This window comes from Poecilia latipinna, unplaced genomic scaffold, assembly GCF_001443285.1.
Source record: "Poecilia latipinna isolate Pla-1442-1.1 unplaced genomic scaffold, P_latipinna-1.0 Scaffold1129, whole genome shotgun sequence".
NCBI classification, from domain to species: domain Eukaryota; kingdom Metazoa; phylum Chordata; class Actinopteri; order Cyprinodontiformes; family Poeciliidae; genus Poecilia; species Poecilia latipinna.
In genome coordinates this window covers 23,374-39,122 of record NW_015113745.1, presented here as the reverse complement: position 1 = coordinate 39,122, position 15,749 = coordinate 23,374, and the positions used below count along the sequence as shown (strand labels likewise).

At 36.8% G+C, this 15,749-nt stretch overlaps 2 protein-coding genes and 1 long non-coding RNA gene across 4 annotated transcripts in view; 2 read left to right on the top strand and 1 right to left on the bottom strand.

The window, feature by feature from the left end:
* The first annotated feature begins 4,790 nt into the window (after positions 1–4,790).
* cldc1 (C-type lectin domain containing 1) lies at positions 4,791–10,803 on the top strand. Its single transcript, XM_015052764.1, has 5 exons — positions 4,791–4,900; positions 4,987–5,160; positions 7,118–7,269; positions 7,349–7,470; positions 10,479–10,803. The coding sequence occupies exons 1-5, from the start codon at positions 4,885–4,887 to the stop codon at positions 10,639–10,641; spliced, it is 627 nt and encodes a 208-aa protein (XP_014908250.1). The 5' UTR covers positions 4,791–4,884; the 3' UTR covers positions 10,642–10,803.
* The window catches only part of cd4-1 (CD4-1 molecule), a 25,932-nt gene continuing 20,848 nt past the window's right edge, over positions 10,666–15,749 (bottom strand). Inside the window, exons 8-11 of the mRNA XM_015052763.1 lie at positions 13,322–13,573; positions 13,083–13,183; positions 12,944–12,987; positions 10,666–12,328 (exon numbers count right to left, since the gene is read on the bottom strand). Coding sequence (XP_014908249.1) covers positions 12,298–12,328; positions 12,944–12,987; positions 13,083–13,183; positions 13,322–13,573 — 428 coding nt within the window. The 3' untranslated portion in view covers positions 10,666–12,297. The remainder of the gene's footprint in view (positions 12,329–12,943; positions 12,988–13,082; positions 13,184–13,321; positions 13,574–15,749) is intronic.
* LOC106959911 (uncharacterized) overlaps positions 13,449–15,749 on the top strand; it is a 12,607-nt gene continuing 10,306 nt past the window's right edge. For both annotated transcript variants that reach the window (XR_001427457.1, XR_001427456.1), the window contains exon 1: positions 13,449–13,532. This is a non-coding gene — a long non-coding RNA (uncharacterized LOC106959911). The remainder of the gene's footprint in view (positions 13,533–15,749) is intronic.

The window sequence follows — 15,749 nt, the reverse complement described above, 5'->3', positions numbered from 1 at the left end:
GTTATTAGTTTTTATTTTTCAGTTTTTATGTTTTTAGGATCAAAGCTTATTTTTAAAAAAAAAAACATCAAATCTTTTATTCCACTTTTAGATCTGTATTTTACTTTCAGATTATTTTTTTTTTTTTCAGTTTCAGACTTTTGGCCCTGATTTTGCAAAGGCATATGGAGCTACATCAGAGCATAAAAAAAAAAATTAACAAAACATTTAGCTATAAAGACCTAATTGAGAGTCAGTCATAATTCTTGAAAATCTATTCAAAGATGTTTTCCATCCAAACTGACATGGCTTCAGCTAATCCACAAAGAACTATAGGTCAAGTTTATTTGTATATCACATTTTAGCAACTGCTTTAGTGATAAAACATCATACAGTCATCAATTATGAAAGAGCAATAAAAAATACATTTTGTCAAATGCCATCATCAAAATCATCAACCAAATAAATATCAAATATGTAGATTAATGTTCCAGTTAACCTTCATTTAAAGAAAGTCAGTGTTTCAGCAGTTCTGCAGTTCTCTGTAAGTTTGTTCCAGATTAGAGGAGCATAAAAACTAAGTGTTGCTTCTCTCCTACATGTATAAACTTTATACACAAATTAGGAAACATACATTTTATTGGGTTGTGCATTTTGAGCTTCATCATTTATTTATTTCCTTCCTTGCAACAGTATTTCATTATATGAAAGGCTAGGCTGTAAAACTAGCAGCAGAGCAGCATCAGGATAGGATTTTATACATTTCTATGAACTAAGAGTTGCAGTTTTTTAATCTTGCAGAAAAGACCCTTGCTGAAATTATCGAGTCAAGTCAGGAGCTCTCTTGAGGAGGCTGTCATTCATTAATAAAGTTTGCAATCAGCATGTTGCTGATATGAATATAAATGCAGCTCACCTCAAGAAGTAAAAACCACTGGAAAAGATCACACTTTGCAAAAGAGCATCTAAAAGTCAGCAGGAAGGTTTTTCTACATTCATGCATCCCCAACAAGTCCTTGACATTGCTTTGTAACTTGATTCTGGCTCTTTTCTCTTTTTTTGTTTGTCATCTTGTTTTATTTATGGTGTTTTTGTTTTGTGGCATTTATCTTTGAACCGCAATGTATCAGTAAAACTGAACGTACTTTGCTTTGGATTAATAAATCATAAGTAACCTGTGCAGTTAAACAGGAACATGTCACCATATCAGCTGTATTATCTATCAATAAGGGATTATCAATCATTGTGGCAACTGGAAGAACATACAAAAAACACAAAAACACAATTTTAAGGAACGCAAAATAAAAAGCACATTAAGTTTTTATGTGTTTCTGGCTCATTTTCTGCTAAATAACGGACCGCTGACCTTGATGATGTGAGTGCTGACAAAGGCAGAATAATTTCTGAGGCTACAGAGTTGTGCTGTCAGCTCAGATTCAGCCAAATTCAGGAAAACCGACGGCTCAGCGCTTCACTGCACAGATGGATAATGACTGAGAGCAAACCACGAGAGCAACTCAAAAGCTGCTTAATGTTTTCAAATGGCTGAGTCAGTCAGCAGACCTGATCAGAAGAGCAAGAGTTTTATTTACGCAAGACAAAACTAAAGTCAGAGAGCGAGAGAAACATCAAGTGAAGACAGCTGCAGTCAGTTCCTGGCAGAGCATCAACCATGAGGAAGCTGGGCATGCCGCCGCCGCGGCCGCCATATGTTTACGATTTCAGGCGGTCATTCGATCCAACTGGTTTCCATCCAAGTTTTTAAAGAAGAATCTTGTAATTACATTTATACTCACAGGTTCATCTCAATGAGTTAGGACGTCATTGAGAAGTTGAATTATTTTAACATTACAGGTGGCAACGAGACACTTATGTGGATTTATTATGTATTTTATGGCTTACAACTACTTTTAATATGACACAAAACCAATCTGAGTGAAATGGGCTTTTATGACAGAAATTTTATGTCATGCCCATGTCGTGGACGGCACTATCACAAGGAAGCAGATGGCAGACAGTCACTGACTCAGTGAGCTGCGGTGCTAAAGAAGCTTGCTGTTCACAGAGGGTTGTATCTAAGTTTAATAACAGAAAATTGAGTGGAAGGAAAAAGTGTGTCAGAAAAGGGGTAACAATAAACAGAGATTACAACAGAGAGTTATTCTTCCATTGATTCAATAGGTTACTATAGGTACAAAAGATTTTCAGAACATTTTTTGCACAAATTAATCTTAAATAATGAGATTTCAAATGGGTCAGTTCTGATTTTTAACTCCTTTCAGAATGAGCTGAAAGGAGTCCAAATAAGCTGCCGCTGGCCACTCGTTAACACTCGCATGTGACAGAAACACAGATATACAACCGTACATGTTTGAAAAGCAGAAGTGGAGCCTCCTGCACAACCAACAAGAATACAGCAAGTGGTTTCTGAATGGTAACTCAACAACAAAACTCTTGTCCTTTCCAGCAGCCATTGTACAGCACATACAGCGGTTAAACCAGCTGACCAAACGTGTTAGAGCTCAGCTTGGGTTGCTAGGTTGAGAGATGGATTGTCCCAGAAATTATTGTAATAAAATATAACATTTATATTTTCAAGTAACGTTGGTATAATAATGTAAGTTTTCCCTCTCAAAGATCAATAAACTTTAATTCTGTAAATAATAGTAACGTAATCATAATATAAGCAACGATAACAGCAATAATAATGTTATAAACTAGAACTACACAATGGATAACGATGATGGAATAATGAAAGATTGCCGTCTCAAAGTAAACTTTATTTTGAAAAGAACAAGTCATATTGGAACTAAAGATATCTTAAATATTCAAAATAAAAATGCGACAACCAAAAACAATAAATAGATTATGAAGTCTCTGTAAACTAAATTGCCCTTCATTACATGGAGCTCATTTTAATTGATCATGCGATTAACTGATTAATAGCTCATCACGACAGGCTTTGCTCCTAGATGTGAAACGCAGCTGATTTGAAGAACAAAATGTGTGAGTCGGAGAATCTCCTGCAGGCGGTTGTAGTTTCCTCCCTCCATCCACCACGTCTGTCTGTTGTGACCTTGTTAACACTCCCTCTCTCTTCCCTGCACCTCCACTGCTCCCGAAAGGCCCCGGTAATCTCCACTCCTCCAGAGCCACAATATTTCTCCTCGAAATCAAATTTGTCGCCGCTGGTTGATTTATCGAGGAGCTGAACCAGGGAGCTGTGCAGCTCCACCGTTCCTCTGACCCGATCATCCACGCTCCTCTTTCTTGGCGCAGTTTGTTATGTTTGCTCATGATGCTGGGATGTTTTCTCTCGCTTTTTGTTTTTGGCCGATTTGCACCGTGTTGCTCAACCTCAGTACTTTCCTGACTTTCATCCTGCAGAGCTTCTGGATTTGGCAGACGAATGAGTCAAGCTGTTTTTAAGAACAGGTGAAAGAAACAGCCGGTACTTTCTGCTTCCTGACAGCTGATGTATGCGCATGTTTAGAGAAAGAACACCTCTGAATAATGCGGGAAGTCCAGGGATTTCGATGATAAGAATTACTCATAATGAGTACACTTCTTTTCTCTTTGCAAACAACTCATGGACACAGAGATAAACACTAAGCGCTCCTTTTCTCCGTTAATTAATTTGAACAACCAAGCCTCGTGAAGCAGAGAAGCTGACATTGTTAGTGGGAATAATGGATCTAGGGGGGGGGGGGAGCGTTCTGGACATGAACCAAAACAAGACCAAAAAAAAGTCTGACAGTCTGTCGCAGAACCAGTGACGTGTGTGTGTGCGTGTGTGTTTTAAAGGTGATATTTTTGCAGCTGTCCCTGTTTATGAAGAGAATACAAATAACTTTCACCGCGCGCACACACAAACACAACTTATTCCAGTCGCTGCTGAGTCATTTTTCGGCTCCTGTCTTTGCCAATGTCAGGGGGAATTCAGGAACAGAGAGGGAACTTTGCTCGTCAAGGTAAACAATACCAAATCTGTGTGCCAAGACTTTAACAACCTGTTTCTGTTTATCTAAGCTGCTGGCAGGAGCATCAAAAAAATCATTCCACAGTAATGGATGAGTTTTGACTTCAAAAGTATTCATATGATAAATTAAAATGAGCTCAATAATTTCCATTTGCATGATTTGTTGTTTTTCTCTTTTTTCTCTCTCTTTCTACCAAGTGAATAAATGATAACAGTCTTTGGTCTGGTGTTTTGGTCTCAACTATCTGAATGACAATTTTATTTACAGAGACTTCATAATTAATTTTATTTGTTGTTTCTGTTGTTTTTTAAAATGTCTCCCAGTTCCAGCATTAAATATTCATTAAAATGTAAAGCTTAATTATGTTTTAGAATTTGTTATTTTGTTATTATGGCATTACTATTATGTTAATTGAAATGGTCTCAAAACAACAATAATATTTATTGCAATAACCTCTGTGATCATTTATCGTCCAGTAAAATTTCTCTCTTAGCTCCAAAGATTAAAGCCTGAACTATTTTCTTTTCACTTCTCACTACTTTCTGTTGGTCTGTTATTAACAAACAACAAAAAAACTGAAAGTTTTTGATGTTATTACATTTACATTTATTTTCTAAAATAAACTCTTGGTTTCCCAGTTAACTTTTATAAATGGAAAGAAAGTGAGATGGAGGCCGGGATGAAACTTCCTCATCTTGCCAGAAAAGGTCGGAGAGGTCAGCACTGGTTTGGCAGAACGACGTGGCGCCTTTCGAGATTACGTGCTTTACCAGAGAGAGCACGTACCAGAGAGACATGGACCAATCTCTCTGGTACACTTTTGCAATCTGTACTTTGCCTTTTCTGTAGTAAACAAACTGCTCTATAAAAACCCCCAGAGAGCCTGAAGGGACCATGTGCGATCCTCAGCTCTCTGAGAAACACGATGAATCCTGTGACCGGTGAGACGATCTTCTCCTAACAGCTGATGACTCTGTGTGTGGTCTGTCTGCTCTCTAACTTTAACCAATCTGATGTCTGTCGTTAGCTTCCGTCATCTTTGCTCTCCTGGGCCTGCTGGTTCCTGAAATCGCCTGTCAGAAACCAAAGACCCCTCAGGAAGAGGTGGCCTTCCTGAAAGTGAGGCTCGATTTGATGAAGGATCGCTACAGGCTGCTGTGTAACCAGTACGTCAATATGGCCGACAACTGCTCAGCTCCAGGTATGTCCCTCCTCCAGGCTCCAGCAGATGGATATTTCAGTGTGCTGCTGCTTGCCAAACTGTCTACCTCACATATCTTTATATATATATATGTAACCTTCTATGTTCGCCTCAGATCCAGGGTTGACTTTACGACAGACACACTTAACTTCGGTGTATTTATTCTAACAAAGGAGGAAATCAGGTTGGTGATTAACATTATTCCAGCAGCTTCTGCCCCACAGTTACAGACAGCAACAGAAAAAATGGGGACAGATGATTATGACAGTATTTAACATAAATTTACATAATTTACACATAACTAATCTCATCTTTAACATAAATACTCAAATACTATCACAACTGATAACTGAAAGATAAATTTTTTTTATCAAAAATTAAAACTTAACAAAAGAGCAAGTCAAGTTGGGGGTTAACAGCAGTCTAGCAGCTTCTGCCACTATACATTAAATAAAATACAATAAATAACCCCAAACAAACTACAGAGCAAATAGCTCTGTAGCTAATTAAACCTAGCTAAAACGGACAACATTAATTATGATAACAGTTAAAAATGTATAGAAAACATAGCAAAATTACTCCATATGATTAAATTTGTCTAAAATATATGTTACAATATAATACTTGTAAAGAAAACACAAAGTGGATCCCAACACATAACACAGTTACCGATGGCAACAGGAAAAGGGGGAGGAGCTGCCAGTTACTGGTTGCTATGGTAATCACCAACTGTCAAGAGCAGCGTAACAGAATTTAATTCAATTCAAATTCAAATACTCTTTATGTGTCCCAAAGGGAAATTAAATGTTGTTGTAACTCATTAATTTAGATTCTTCAAAGAGTTATTGAAAATTGTGAAATAAATTCAAAACTATTAGAATTGTACTGATTTATCTGTGCCAATTTTCTTAATTTTGGGAGGTTGGTGATTAGCCGATACTTACATGTGAAGCCTATCTTTCCCCCTGATTTTGTCTACCTTGGCAAAGGTCACCCACCAGGTCATGTTTCTATGTTTGCCATTAACAATAGGAACCCCACTGTTACCAGTTCAGTAACTTTTTCATATTTTTAGCAACATTTCATACAAAATAAATTATCAGCCAAAATCAGAATTGGTATGGCTTGTTATAGATCAGCCAGAAAACTGACATGTAAGATCATATGTCAAGACTGCTGTGTTTAAAAAACATACAAGATAACATGCAGTCAACAAAATTAAAGTTGCCGTCTGTAACTTTTCCAAAAATATGTTTTTTGTTAAAACTGTCACCATGTTGTGACCGTTTGTTATGAGGCATATAATCTGTGAAAAGATCGATCTCTATCTCCTCCCTTATCTACTGTTGCAGTCTGAAAAAATGCATTGTTCTCGGTCAAAAACAATCAATTAGAGCCAGGAGAAAGGTTTTAGCGCTGTCAATTATCCTAGAGCACACGCTGCTAAATGTGGTAATGGTGAAGAAACAACTAACTGCAACAGGGAAAAGGTTCTGTTGTGAACAAAATGTAGTTTAGCAGAGAGTGAGGGGGAAGGTCTGAGCAGCGTGTACACAAGAATGATAAACAGAGATTGGAGGAGTTTTAGTTTTGCCTGAAAACATATCTGTTTCTTTTTTCTTTATCAATGTATGGTCAAACAAATTACAGGTTTGTAATGTGTGTTTTGGACAATGAACCACTGAATCATCATCATAGAGAAGGAAAAAAGGATCTTTGATATTATCACCAGATTTTAAATGGTAAACGTTTAAAATCGTTGACGTTTACCTCAAAAAAAAAACCCTTGAGGTAAACGCTCTGTTTACAATAATTTTAAAAACAGCCCACTACTTTGTCTGGCAGGTCTATTTCTGAAAGGTTTAAAATGTCACAATCAACAAGGTCAAAATATTTTGACAAATATGTCTACTTGCGGTACAGTAATCCTTCACAATTGATGTGTTTGTCCAAACAGCCATAACCTGCACAGAGTGTCCACCTGGGTGGCTGCAGGTGGGAGACCAGTGCTTCCACATGAGCACCGACAGGCACAACTTCACCTCCAGCGCTGAGAAATGCAGAGAGGCAGGAGCCCAGCTCGCCATGTTGACAACCAGAGAACAGCATGTAAGCGCTTCTGTTCGTCTTAAAGGTACAGTATCAAATAATTGGTATTGATTATCATGTTCTTAAATATAACTTTTAGGATGCTGTGGAAAAAGAAGGCAGGAGGATCGCAGGGTTTCACATTTACTACTGGATCGGACTGAGTGACAGTGTAACTGAAGGAGACTGGAGATGGATGGACAACTCAACGCTAATAACTTCGTATGTATTTTTAAAAAAAGTCCTTTAAGATCTGTTCATCATGTACTTATAAATACTTACTGAGTGTAGCTTGATGATAATTGGATGGTGAGCTGCCATCAGTAAAAATGGATGTGAGATAAAAGACAAACCTTCAATAAACTTAATGCAGTTTCTTTAACCTAAGAATTTTGTACACTTTGATCAAATGTATATTTGGAAAACTGACCCACTTACAGATTTCTTCTGTTTCTTTTAGAAAACAGCCATTGTAGACAGTAAAATGGGGGACAACATTTCTGTCAAAGAACTCAGAAATCTAGAGATTAATCTCTGAAATTTTCTAGAAAAAAACATGGAAATTAGTAAGTTTGAAAAGTCAAAAATCTTAGAAAAAAAATACTTGAAAATTTGAAAAGTAAACTTTTTTTTTTACTTTTGAAAAGTTTTTTAACTTAAAAACTCAAAAAAAAAATTAAATTAAATTTTCAAGTTTTTTCTAGAAAATTTCTGCAATTAATATAAAAATTTCTGAGCTTTTACTCTTCCCGTTTTCTGTCTACATAACAAAGACCCTAGTATGCTGTTTTTGCTGCAGTCAGTTAATCAAACAACTTTTAAGGCAAGAGATTTAAAAAATGCATTTTTCATATGATGATTTAATTTATTCAGGTACACACTTGTTAATAAATTTAACTCATCTTGGCTCTTTGTGAAAATACAATCACATTTCCAGCTGAGTTATAAACCAAGAATGTTTCACAGCTGCACAGAAAATCAGACCAGATGTAACTGCTATGGAGAGAAAAAAACTGAGAGAAAATGAAAAGTCGACAGTTGAAAAAACTGCAAATAATGCAAATTGGAGAGTAGAAGAAGAAGAAAATGAGGAAAAGTGATCCGTTTGACCCTAAGCTTAAAACTATAGCAGCAGATCTACAGAAATGGCTCAAGGTAATATTTAAATCCCCCAATTATGATTGTTTATGAAAAAAATACAGTAAAGATAATTAGCCACCTGGGTAAGTCACGCGACATAGAGACTGCAACAGCCAATACACTCTCTCTTTTACTCCCAATATCACTGTAAAATGTGAAAAACACTTAAACTGTTGAGGGAAACTCAGATTCGTTTGATCAACAGAATAATGTGTACAACCTATTATAGTTTTCAAAGGCTGCAGACAAAACATGGCAACATGGTTCTCTGGTATGAGACTGAAAAAAAATCACAGCAGCAACATGTGTTGGAAATAAAATTTAACTAGAGGAAATACAAATGTTTTTAAAAGCAGAACTAAGTGATGATACCCAAAAGTCAGCACTAGTTTGAAATCCAGACATAAAAGATGTCAGGAAAAAAACAAAATAATAAAGTAGATGATTTTTTTAATTGAGTACAGCTCACACGTGCCCACACACTGAGCATAAAATGATTCATAAACCAATAACATGTCACATGTTGCATGTAGGTCATTCCTGCTGCGAAGCAAACAGTGAGACGCCCTCACTAGATTAATTTCCATTTACAAGAATACCCTTCAAATAAATAAAATTGTTTTGGAAACAACTGATTTCAAGCCAGACCTCAGGATCAGGATGAACAAAGACAGAGAGGGGCATTGTTACTTAAATAGTTTCAGCATATATTTTGATTTTCAGTGTTGTGTTAATATGTTAGCATTAGATCAGCATGTGGCAGTTTAAAAACTGATAAATGTCAGAAATTGTGGGATATAGTGAAATACTTTGTTACTGTGTTTAAGTACATTTCTCCTATTTACATAAGTAGTTTTTTTTGTTGGCATACTTTTGACTTTTACTTCAAGTATCTGTACTTTCTATTCCACTAATTTTTGTGTTACGTAACATATTACATTCACATTGCATTGTGTTGTTTTTTTATTTATAAGTTTGTAAGTAACCAATTAGAGTTAATAGGTTAAAAAAACAACTTGATGTGGTTCAACTCTTGTGTCCATGTTTTTAAAATAGTGACTGGAAATTAAAATATTGTTCCCAATTGACCCATTACAAACCTGAATTTACAGCAATTTAACGCTTAAAACTTTAAATGTCAGTGGAAATGATCAGCACCTATTTCTTTGTTAGGTTTGTCTAATGCCTCTTTTTTCAGGGAGACAACTTTTACTTAATTGTGTTTACTGAAGTTAAAATATCACATTGGTATTGTTTTGTGTTAAATACTAACCTTCTTTCTTATTAGCTGAATGGTATTTAGCTGCAGGTCAAATTCTGATGCACAGAATCACACTGCAAAAGCTACTAAATCTCACTAAGTACGTTTGGCTTCTAGTGCAAATATCTTAGTTCACTCGAAATAAGGCAAAACTAACTTACAGGTAACTTTTCAGCAAGACATAGGATCTTGTTTAAATCAATAATTCCTTTAATAGTTGTTAGTGAAATAATCTGTCAGTGGATCAAGACATTTTTCTATATTATAAGTGAAATAATCTTTCAGTTGAACCATTTCTTTTTCATTAATATTAAGGAATTATTGGCTCCTATTTCTTGCTGAATCGTTACTTGTAAGTTTGTTTTGTCTTATTTCAAGTGTACTAACATATTTGCAGTAGAAATGAAACCACAGATACTTGGTAAGATTATTTTTTTTTGCAGCAAACTAGTCTAATTGTAAACTGGGTCACAAAATGCAACCACAATTAAAAAAAAAAGCATTATCTGCAGCTTTGTTCATTAAAATGGCAGACGATTAACGTATTACAGAAAATACACAAACAGTATTTTTTATTTTTGTCTCTTTTGTCTGTTTATTTGTATTTTTACTAAAGCAAAGTGTTTGTAGACTTTCTCCACCACTGAATGTGAGTAACTCATGAAAACCCTCTTTGGGACTTCTTCTACAAACCTCTAGGTGGCGCCTGGGAGTCATTCTGTGTTCGAATACAAATACCTGCTTTGGTGTCACTTATCTACATTTCCTCTGAAGATGGTTCTGATTGGTCTTTGTGGAAACACTGGTTTCTGTTCTTGTCTTTTTAAAGGTTCTGGAGTGTTCACAGATCAGAACCAGACAACAACCAGTCCCAGGGCCCAGAGGGAGAGGACTGCGCGGTGGTGGACAGCTACACTCAGAGCTGGTACGACGTCCCCTGTGAATTTGAGTATCCAAGAGTCTGTCAGAAAGCCGCCACGCCGCTGCTATAAATCAGCAAACCACCACTCAGCTGCTGCATACTGTTCCTTTATTGAAAAATCTCACAATACAGTCATCATGTTACAGCTTCACCTTTAAATCAACTTTATGTTTCTATAAAAATCGTCTTGTTTTTTCTTTTGGGAAATAAAGTATCACCATGTGTACAAAAAGAAAATATGTTGAGTATATTTTTTTATATAATTGAATAACTATATCATGAACAGATAAAATATAATTGAAAATACACATTACATGACAAGACACTTAAAATTACAAAAACAGTGTTTCCACAATGATAAATTCACAATATTACAAATATGTTACATCTTAAGTACAATTTTCTGACTACAAAAGATTCTGACCCTATTAAAGAGAGAGTAAAACAAAATGATTTCCAAAAAAAACAAACACAACAAAAATCAACAAAACTTATTGCTGGATTTAAATTAAAATTGGAAACAATATAAAGACAGCATGTCAACATCAGTAAGGCTGTCAGGAGGTACAATCGGGAAGCAATTAACAGTGAGGGAAAGGCTGTAAACTGTCAGTCATTACAGAAAAGCAAATATAAACTCCAAAGAATCACTAATCTATATGGTTTAATATTTAAAAGTCCTTCAGGGAAACATTAAACGCTTCTGTGCAGAGAAAAAAAGGATTAAAATCCATTTTGTCTGACTGGCAGAAAAGACAAAATCCTCCATGGATCGTTAAAGTGACTTTTTTAAAACTACTGAAATAACCCTAAACCACTGTAGTTTCTTTAAAATGTAAATATAAATAGCAAAAAAAAAAAAAAAAAAAAGAAAAAACCTGCTGCCTGTTTGTGGTCTGAACACTTAAAATTGATGCATATGACCAATCAAGACGCAGTCCTTTTATAGTCTCTATGCTATTTTTGTACAAATAGAATTTAAATATTTTTTTAGACAAATATATTCTGATTTTAAATTTAAAAGATTGTCTCGACTCTTTTGAATGGCTGGTAACAACGGCTGGCATTTCAGCCAACCTCCTTCCATTTTATATCAAATCTACAAACATCTCAGTTTGAATCTCAAAGTTTTTAATTATTTCTACAAATCATGACAATAAATATCGTTCAGTGTGTTCAAATAATTTGTATAATCTAATTGTTTAGTATTTTATTTTCTGAAAAATTTTAATTATATTGTATTTCCACTGATTGTGGTTCTTATCCCTGTTGAACAAAGTTTACTTTAGCAAAATATGGAAAATTATGATCACTGGTGAAGCCAAAGTAGCAAGCATTGATCTCTGGTTGATATATATCAATTATTGGTCACATTTAAAAAAAAATACTTAAAATCATTTGTTGGAAAAGTAGTTAACACTGTTTCCAAGCTGATTCATTTTAATTAAGAGATGCAAAGTTAAAAACAGCAAATATCTGATCTGGTTGAAATGACCATTGTCAGTAAAAAACAATCCAAAAAGGTAAGAAAAAGTGGTGGATATGTACAATTTTTACATTTGTTTTCTCTCTCTTTTCATTTTATCAATGTCTGCAAGCTTCCGTTTCTTCTGTCTCTCCTTCAGCGCATGAAAGACAGTTAGCACAGTTCAGAAACGACGAGGGTCCGTTTGGGACAGAATTGTTTGCATGACGCCCTGATGTCCTGCTGTGAACGTCCCAACTGTCAGGCCTTGTAGAAACCTTTAGGCTTTGGGCTGGAAAACAAACAAAAGAAAAATGTTTGGTTCAAGAAAAGAGACACGAATGTTCTTGATTCCTAAAGGTGACCTATTATGCAAAATTCACATTCACAATTGTGTCACATTCAATGGGCACTGCGCTGTTACTTAGCAACTCCACCAGAGTTACAGCCTGTTACCTAGCAACTCAAGAGGTGTTCCAACATGTTTAGTCACCTGGTTTTACCACTCTATGAGTTGTACAGTTGCTGCTGGAAAAGACAAATTATTAATTGTTGACTTACCATCAACAAACTACTTACTACATTCTTGTTGGTTGTGTAAGAAGTAATGCTAATGCTAATGCTTTTCCATATCTGTTTGCAGCCATTTCTATGTCTGAGTGTAAACGTCGAGTTGGGGGGCGTGGCCAGGAGCACCTTATTTGGACTTAAAGTGACAAGATGCCCTAAAACATTTCTTTCTGAAAGAAGTTCAAAATGATTTTGTAATGAACATGTTTTGTAGCCCATAGATCAATCCTAACCTGTTCAAGTAAGCATAACAGGTCACCTTTAAAACTTCAGTTATATGTGTGTAAAAGTATCAATGCATGCCATCCTGTCAACCCAGGAAATGATTATCGCTTACTTTTTGCACTTGCAGAGTCGGTGCCTGAGCTGTCTCATCTTGTGCTGAAGTGAGTTACAAAAAAGAAAGACAGACAGTGAGAAAAGAAGAGCTAACATTCATGTCTGATCCAAATGCAAATGAGAAGAGTTTAATGTACCTGTCTGCGCCTGAAGAGGATGAAAGCTAGAACGAGGAGGAGGATTAGGATGACTCCAGCAGCGCATATGGTCACTATCATCCACACAGTGAGAATGGGGTCTGTGGAGAACAGAGACAGAGTCATCAAACAGCTTACAGTAGAGAAAATGACAGGTTCAGCTAAGTTTCTGTCTTCAAGCGGCCGCAGGTTCATAACCATGCCGTATTTCCTGCTCTCCTCTCGCTTCCTGTGCTCACCGATCTTCAGAGTTATCACAGCTGACGTCAGCGTCGTCGTGCTCCGCCTCAGATCACACCTCCACTTTCCAGAGTCCTCCGTTCCCACTCTCGGGATGATCAGGTGACCGGACGAAAGATTGGCTTTAGCCAGGGATGATGTTTCAGGGGGGACCCATTTCACCATGACGCCAGTTTCCAGAGGACCGCCGGTGGAGCAGGACAGGTTCAGGTGGTGGCCTGAAATTAACTCCGTTCCTGGGGAGGGGGTGACTGGAGAACAAAGAAAAAGTAGATTTTGTTTTTCATTTTAAAGCAGAAAACGCACAGAAAAATAAATCTGTCACAGCCTTCTAAGTTCCAAAACCTAAATTTTTCCAAGGCCGTGGGTGGCAACATGTGGTTTGTTTCTTTAACGCACTTCCGGATTGATTGTTAGAAAAACTGTTAGGCAAAACAGCAACTAAAAGTTTCTTACAACTTAGATAAAAACGAAAGTTAACTTATCTGATTTTACAAGTTCAAAAAGTTGTCAAAAATTATAAAAAAACAAAAAAAACTTCCGTTGTCACCCCGGACACCGTCCTCCACCAAGGTGTGCTTTTAATATTCTAAATTAATGGAAAGGTCTTAATAATCTTAATAATTCAAAACAATTATTTACAGATTTTAGTTCTAACTTAAGTATATTATAACTGCCTAGAGACAAAATATAGTTGCTGTGTTTCCATTACAAATGTGCACAAATCTGTGTCGATATTCTGCTAATAACCCATTTTTGCAATCACGGTGCTTCCATTAAATAAGAAATTATTTTAAAATCAGTCGTTGTTCATGCAGTAAGTCATTAAAAATGATGTTACATGAGATAGATTCATAGTTCAGTCATGGTGCTGGCGCTCATCATTTATCAGAGGAGACGTTGGCGTCTTATTCAGGCGTTACCACAACAAGCTCCTTGAATTTGGGAGCGGCTACATAAACGGCGTTTTAGGGAAATTAGTCTGTTGTCTTCTTCGTCGTTTTCACCAGTAGTAACATCTGGCCAAGGGCGTAGGTTCGGTCTAAGTTTTGGTGGGGACCTTGGTGGGGACCTTGACACCCCCCCCGCAGCACAGTGAAATGCCCAAGAGCACCAAATATTTTTGAGAAGGGGGGGGAAACCACATTGGCTTAATAACCCCTCCCCCCAACCATAACCATATCATACATCTTGTGTATACAACCAGATACAGTCATACTCAGCAGATCAGTTCAAGAACACTTTACTTTTTCCTTTACAAAATTCAGCAAACGTTACAAGTAAGATCAAAAGAAATATCCTCTGGATACAGCAAACACAATTGCAGATAAGAAGAAATCAATAATAAAATAAAATAATATATTGCACTAACAAAAAAAATAAACATGAATAAAATTCTCTGTATTATTGCAATGTTTGTTGCATGCTCATGTGTGTCTGTCTTTATCAACTGGCAAAATGTGTTATTTAAATGCACCAAACACATGCCTCCGTCTGTCATTTACAGACACAAACTGCTGCCCAATTTGCTTGATATCAATGAGGTCCAGTGCTGTTTGATGCACATGGCATACACTGATGTTGTTAAGGCGCTGCTGGGTCATTGTCGACCTCAGCCAGTTTTTCAGCCTTTTCAAAGCACTGAAGCTCCTATAGAGCAAACAAAGCGTAACCTGGTTTGTATTCACACTAGCTTAACTTAATTTAAGACTAACACTTCAAATGCCATATTTACTGAGATAATTTCACAGTATATTTCATATCTGAGAACTAACACCTCACCTGGAGCCCTGAAGCTCCAGCCACCTCTCCATCGTTCTGCTCTGCCCCTTGCTCTGCTGTCTGAGCATCCTATGTGAAAAAATATTACATAATTAACAGACCTATTCTACCTCACATTCAGTGCTGACCTTACTAAACACCGGACTTTACAACAAATGCGTTGCGTGATAGATATCTAACTTATGGGTCCACTCACTGTACTTACAGCCGACGTAGCGAAATAACTTCTAATGTCTGTCCTTTTCTTTTTTGGTGGCGACATGGTCTCGGAGACTCAGAAGGAGACGCGTGTGCCCAGCTAGCCGCCGCCTTTTGCAGCTAATCAAAGAACGTCCGACGATTCAACTGACTCCCCCTCCCCCCACCCCCCCGACACGGTCTCGGAGGCTCATAATAAATGTCAAACTAAGAAGCTTCCGTTCCGCGCACCGCCTGTTGCTGCTAATCAAAGATCGTAGATCCACGTTCTTTGAGCCAATATGGCAAAAATTGGTCGGGACTTTTTCATATCCCGTGAATATTGGTCGGGACATGTCCCTACCGTCCCTACCCAAACCTACGCCCATGCTGGGAGGGATAACATTTCATTTTTACTGCTAAAAATAATTTTAAAAAACACAATAACAGTAATTGACAGGACCCCGA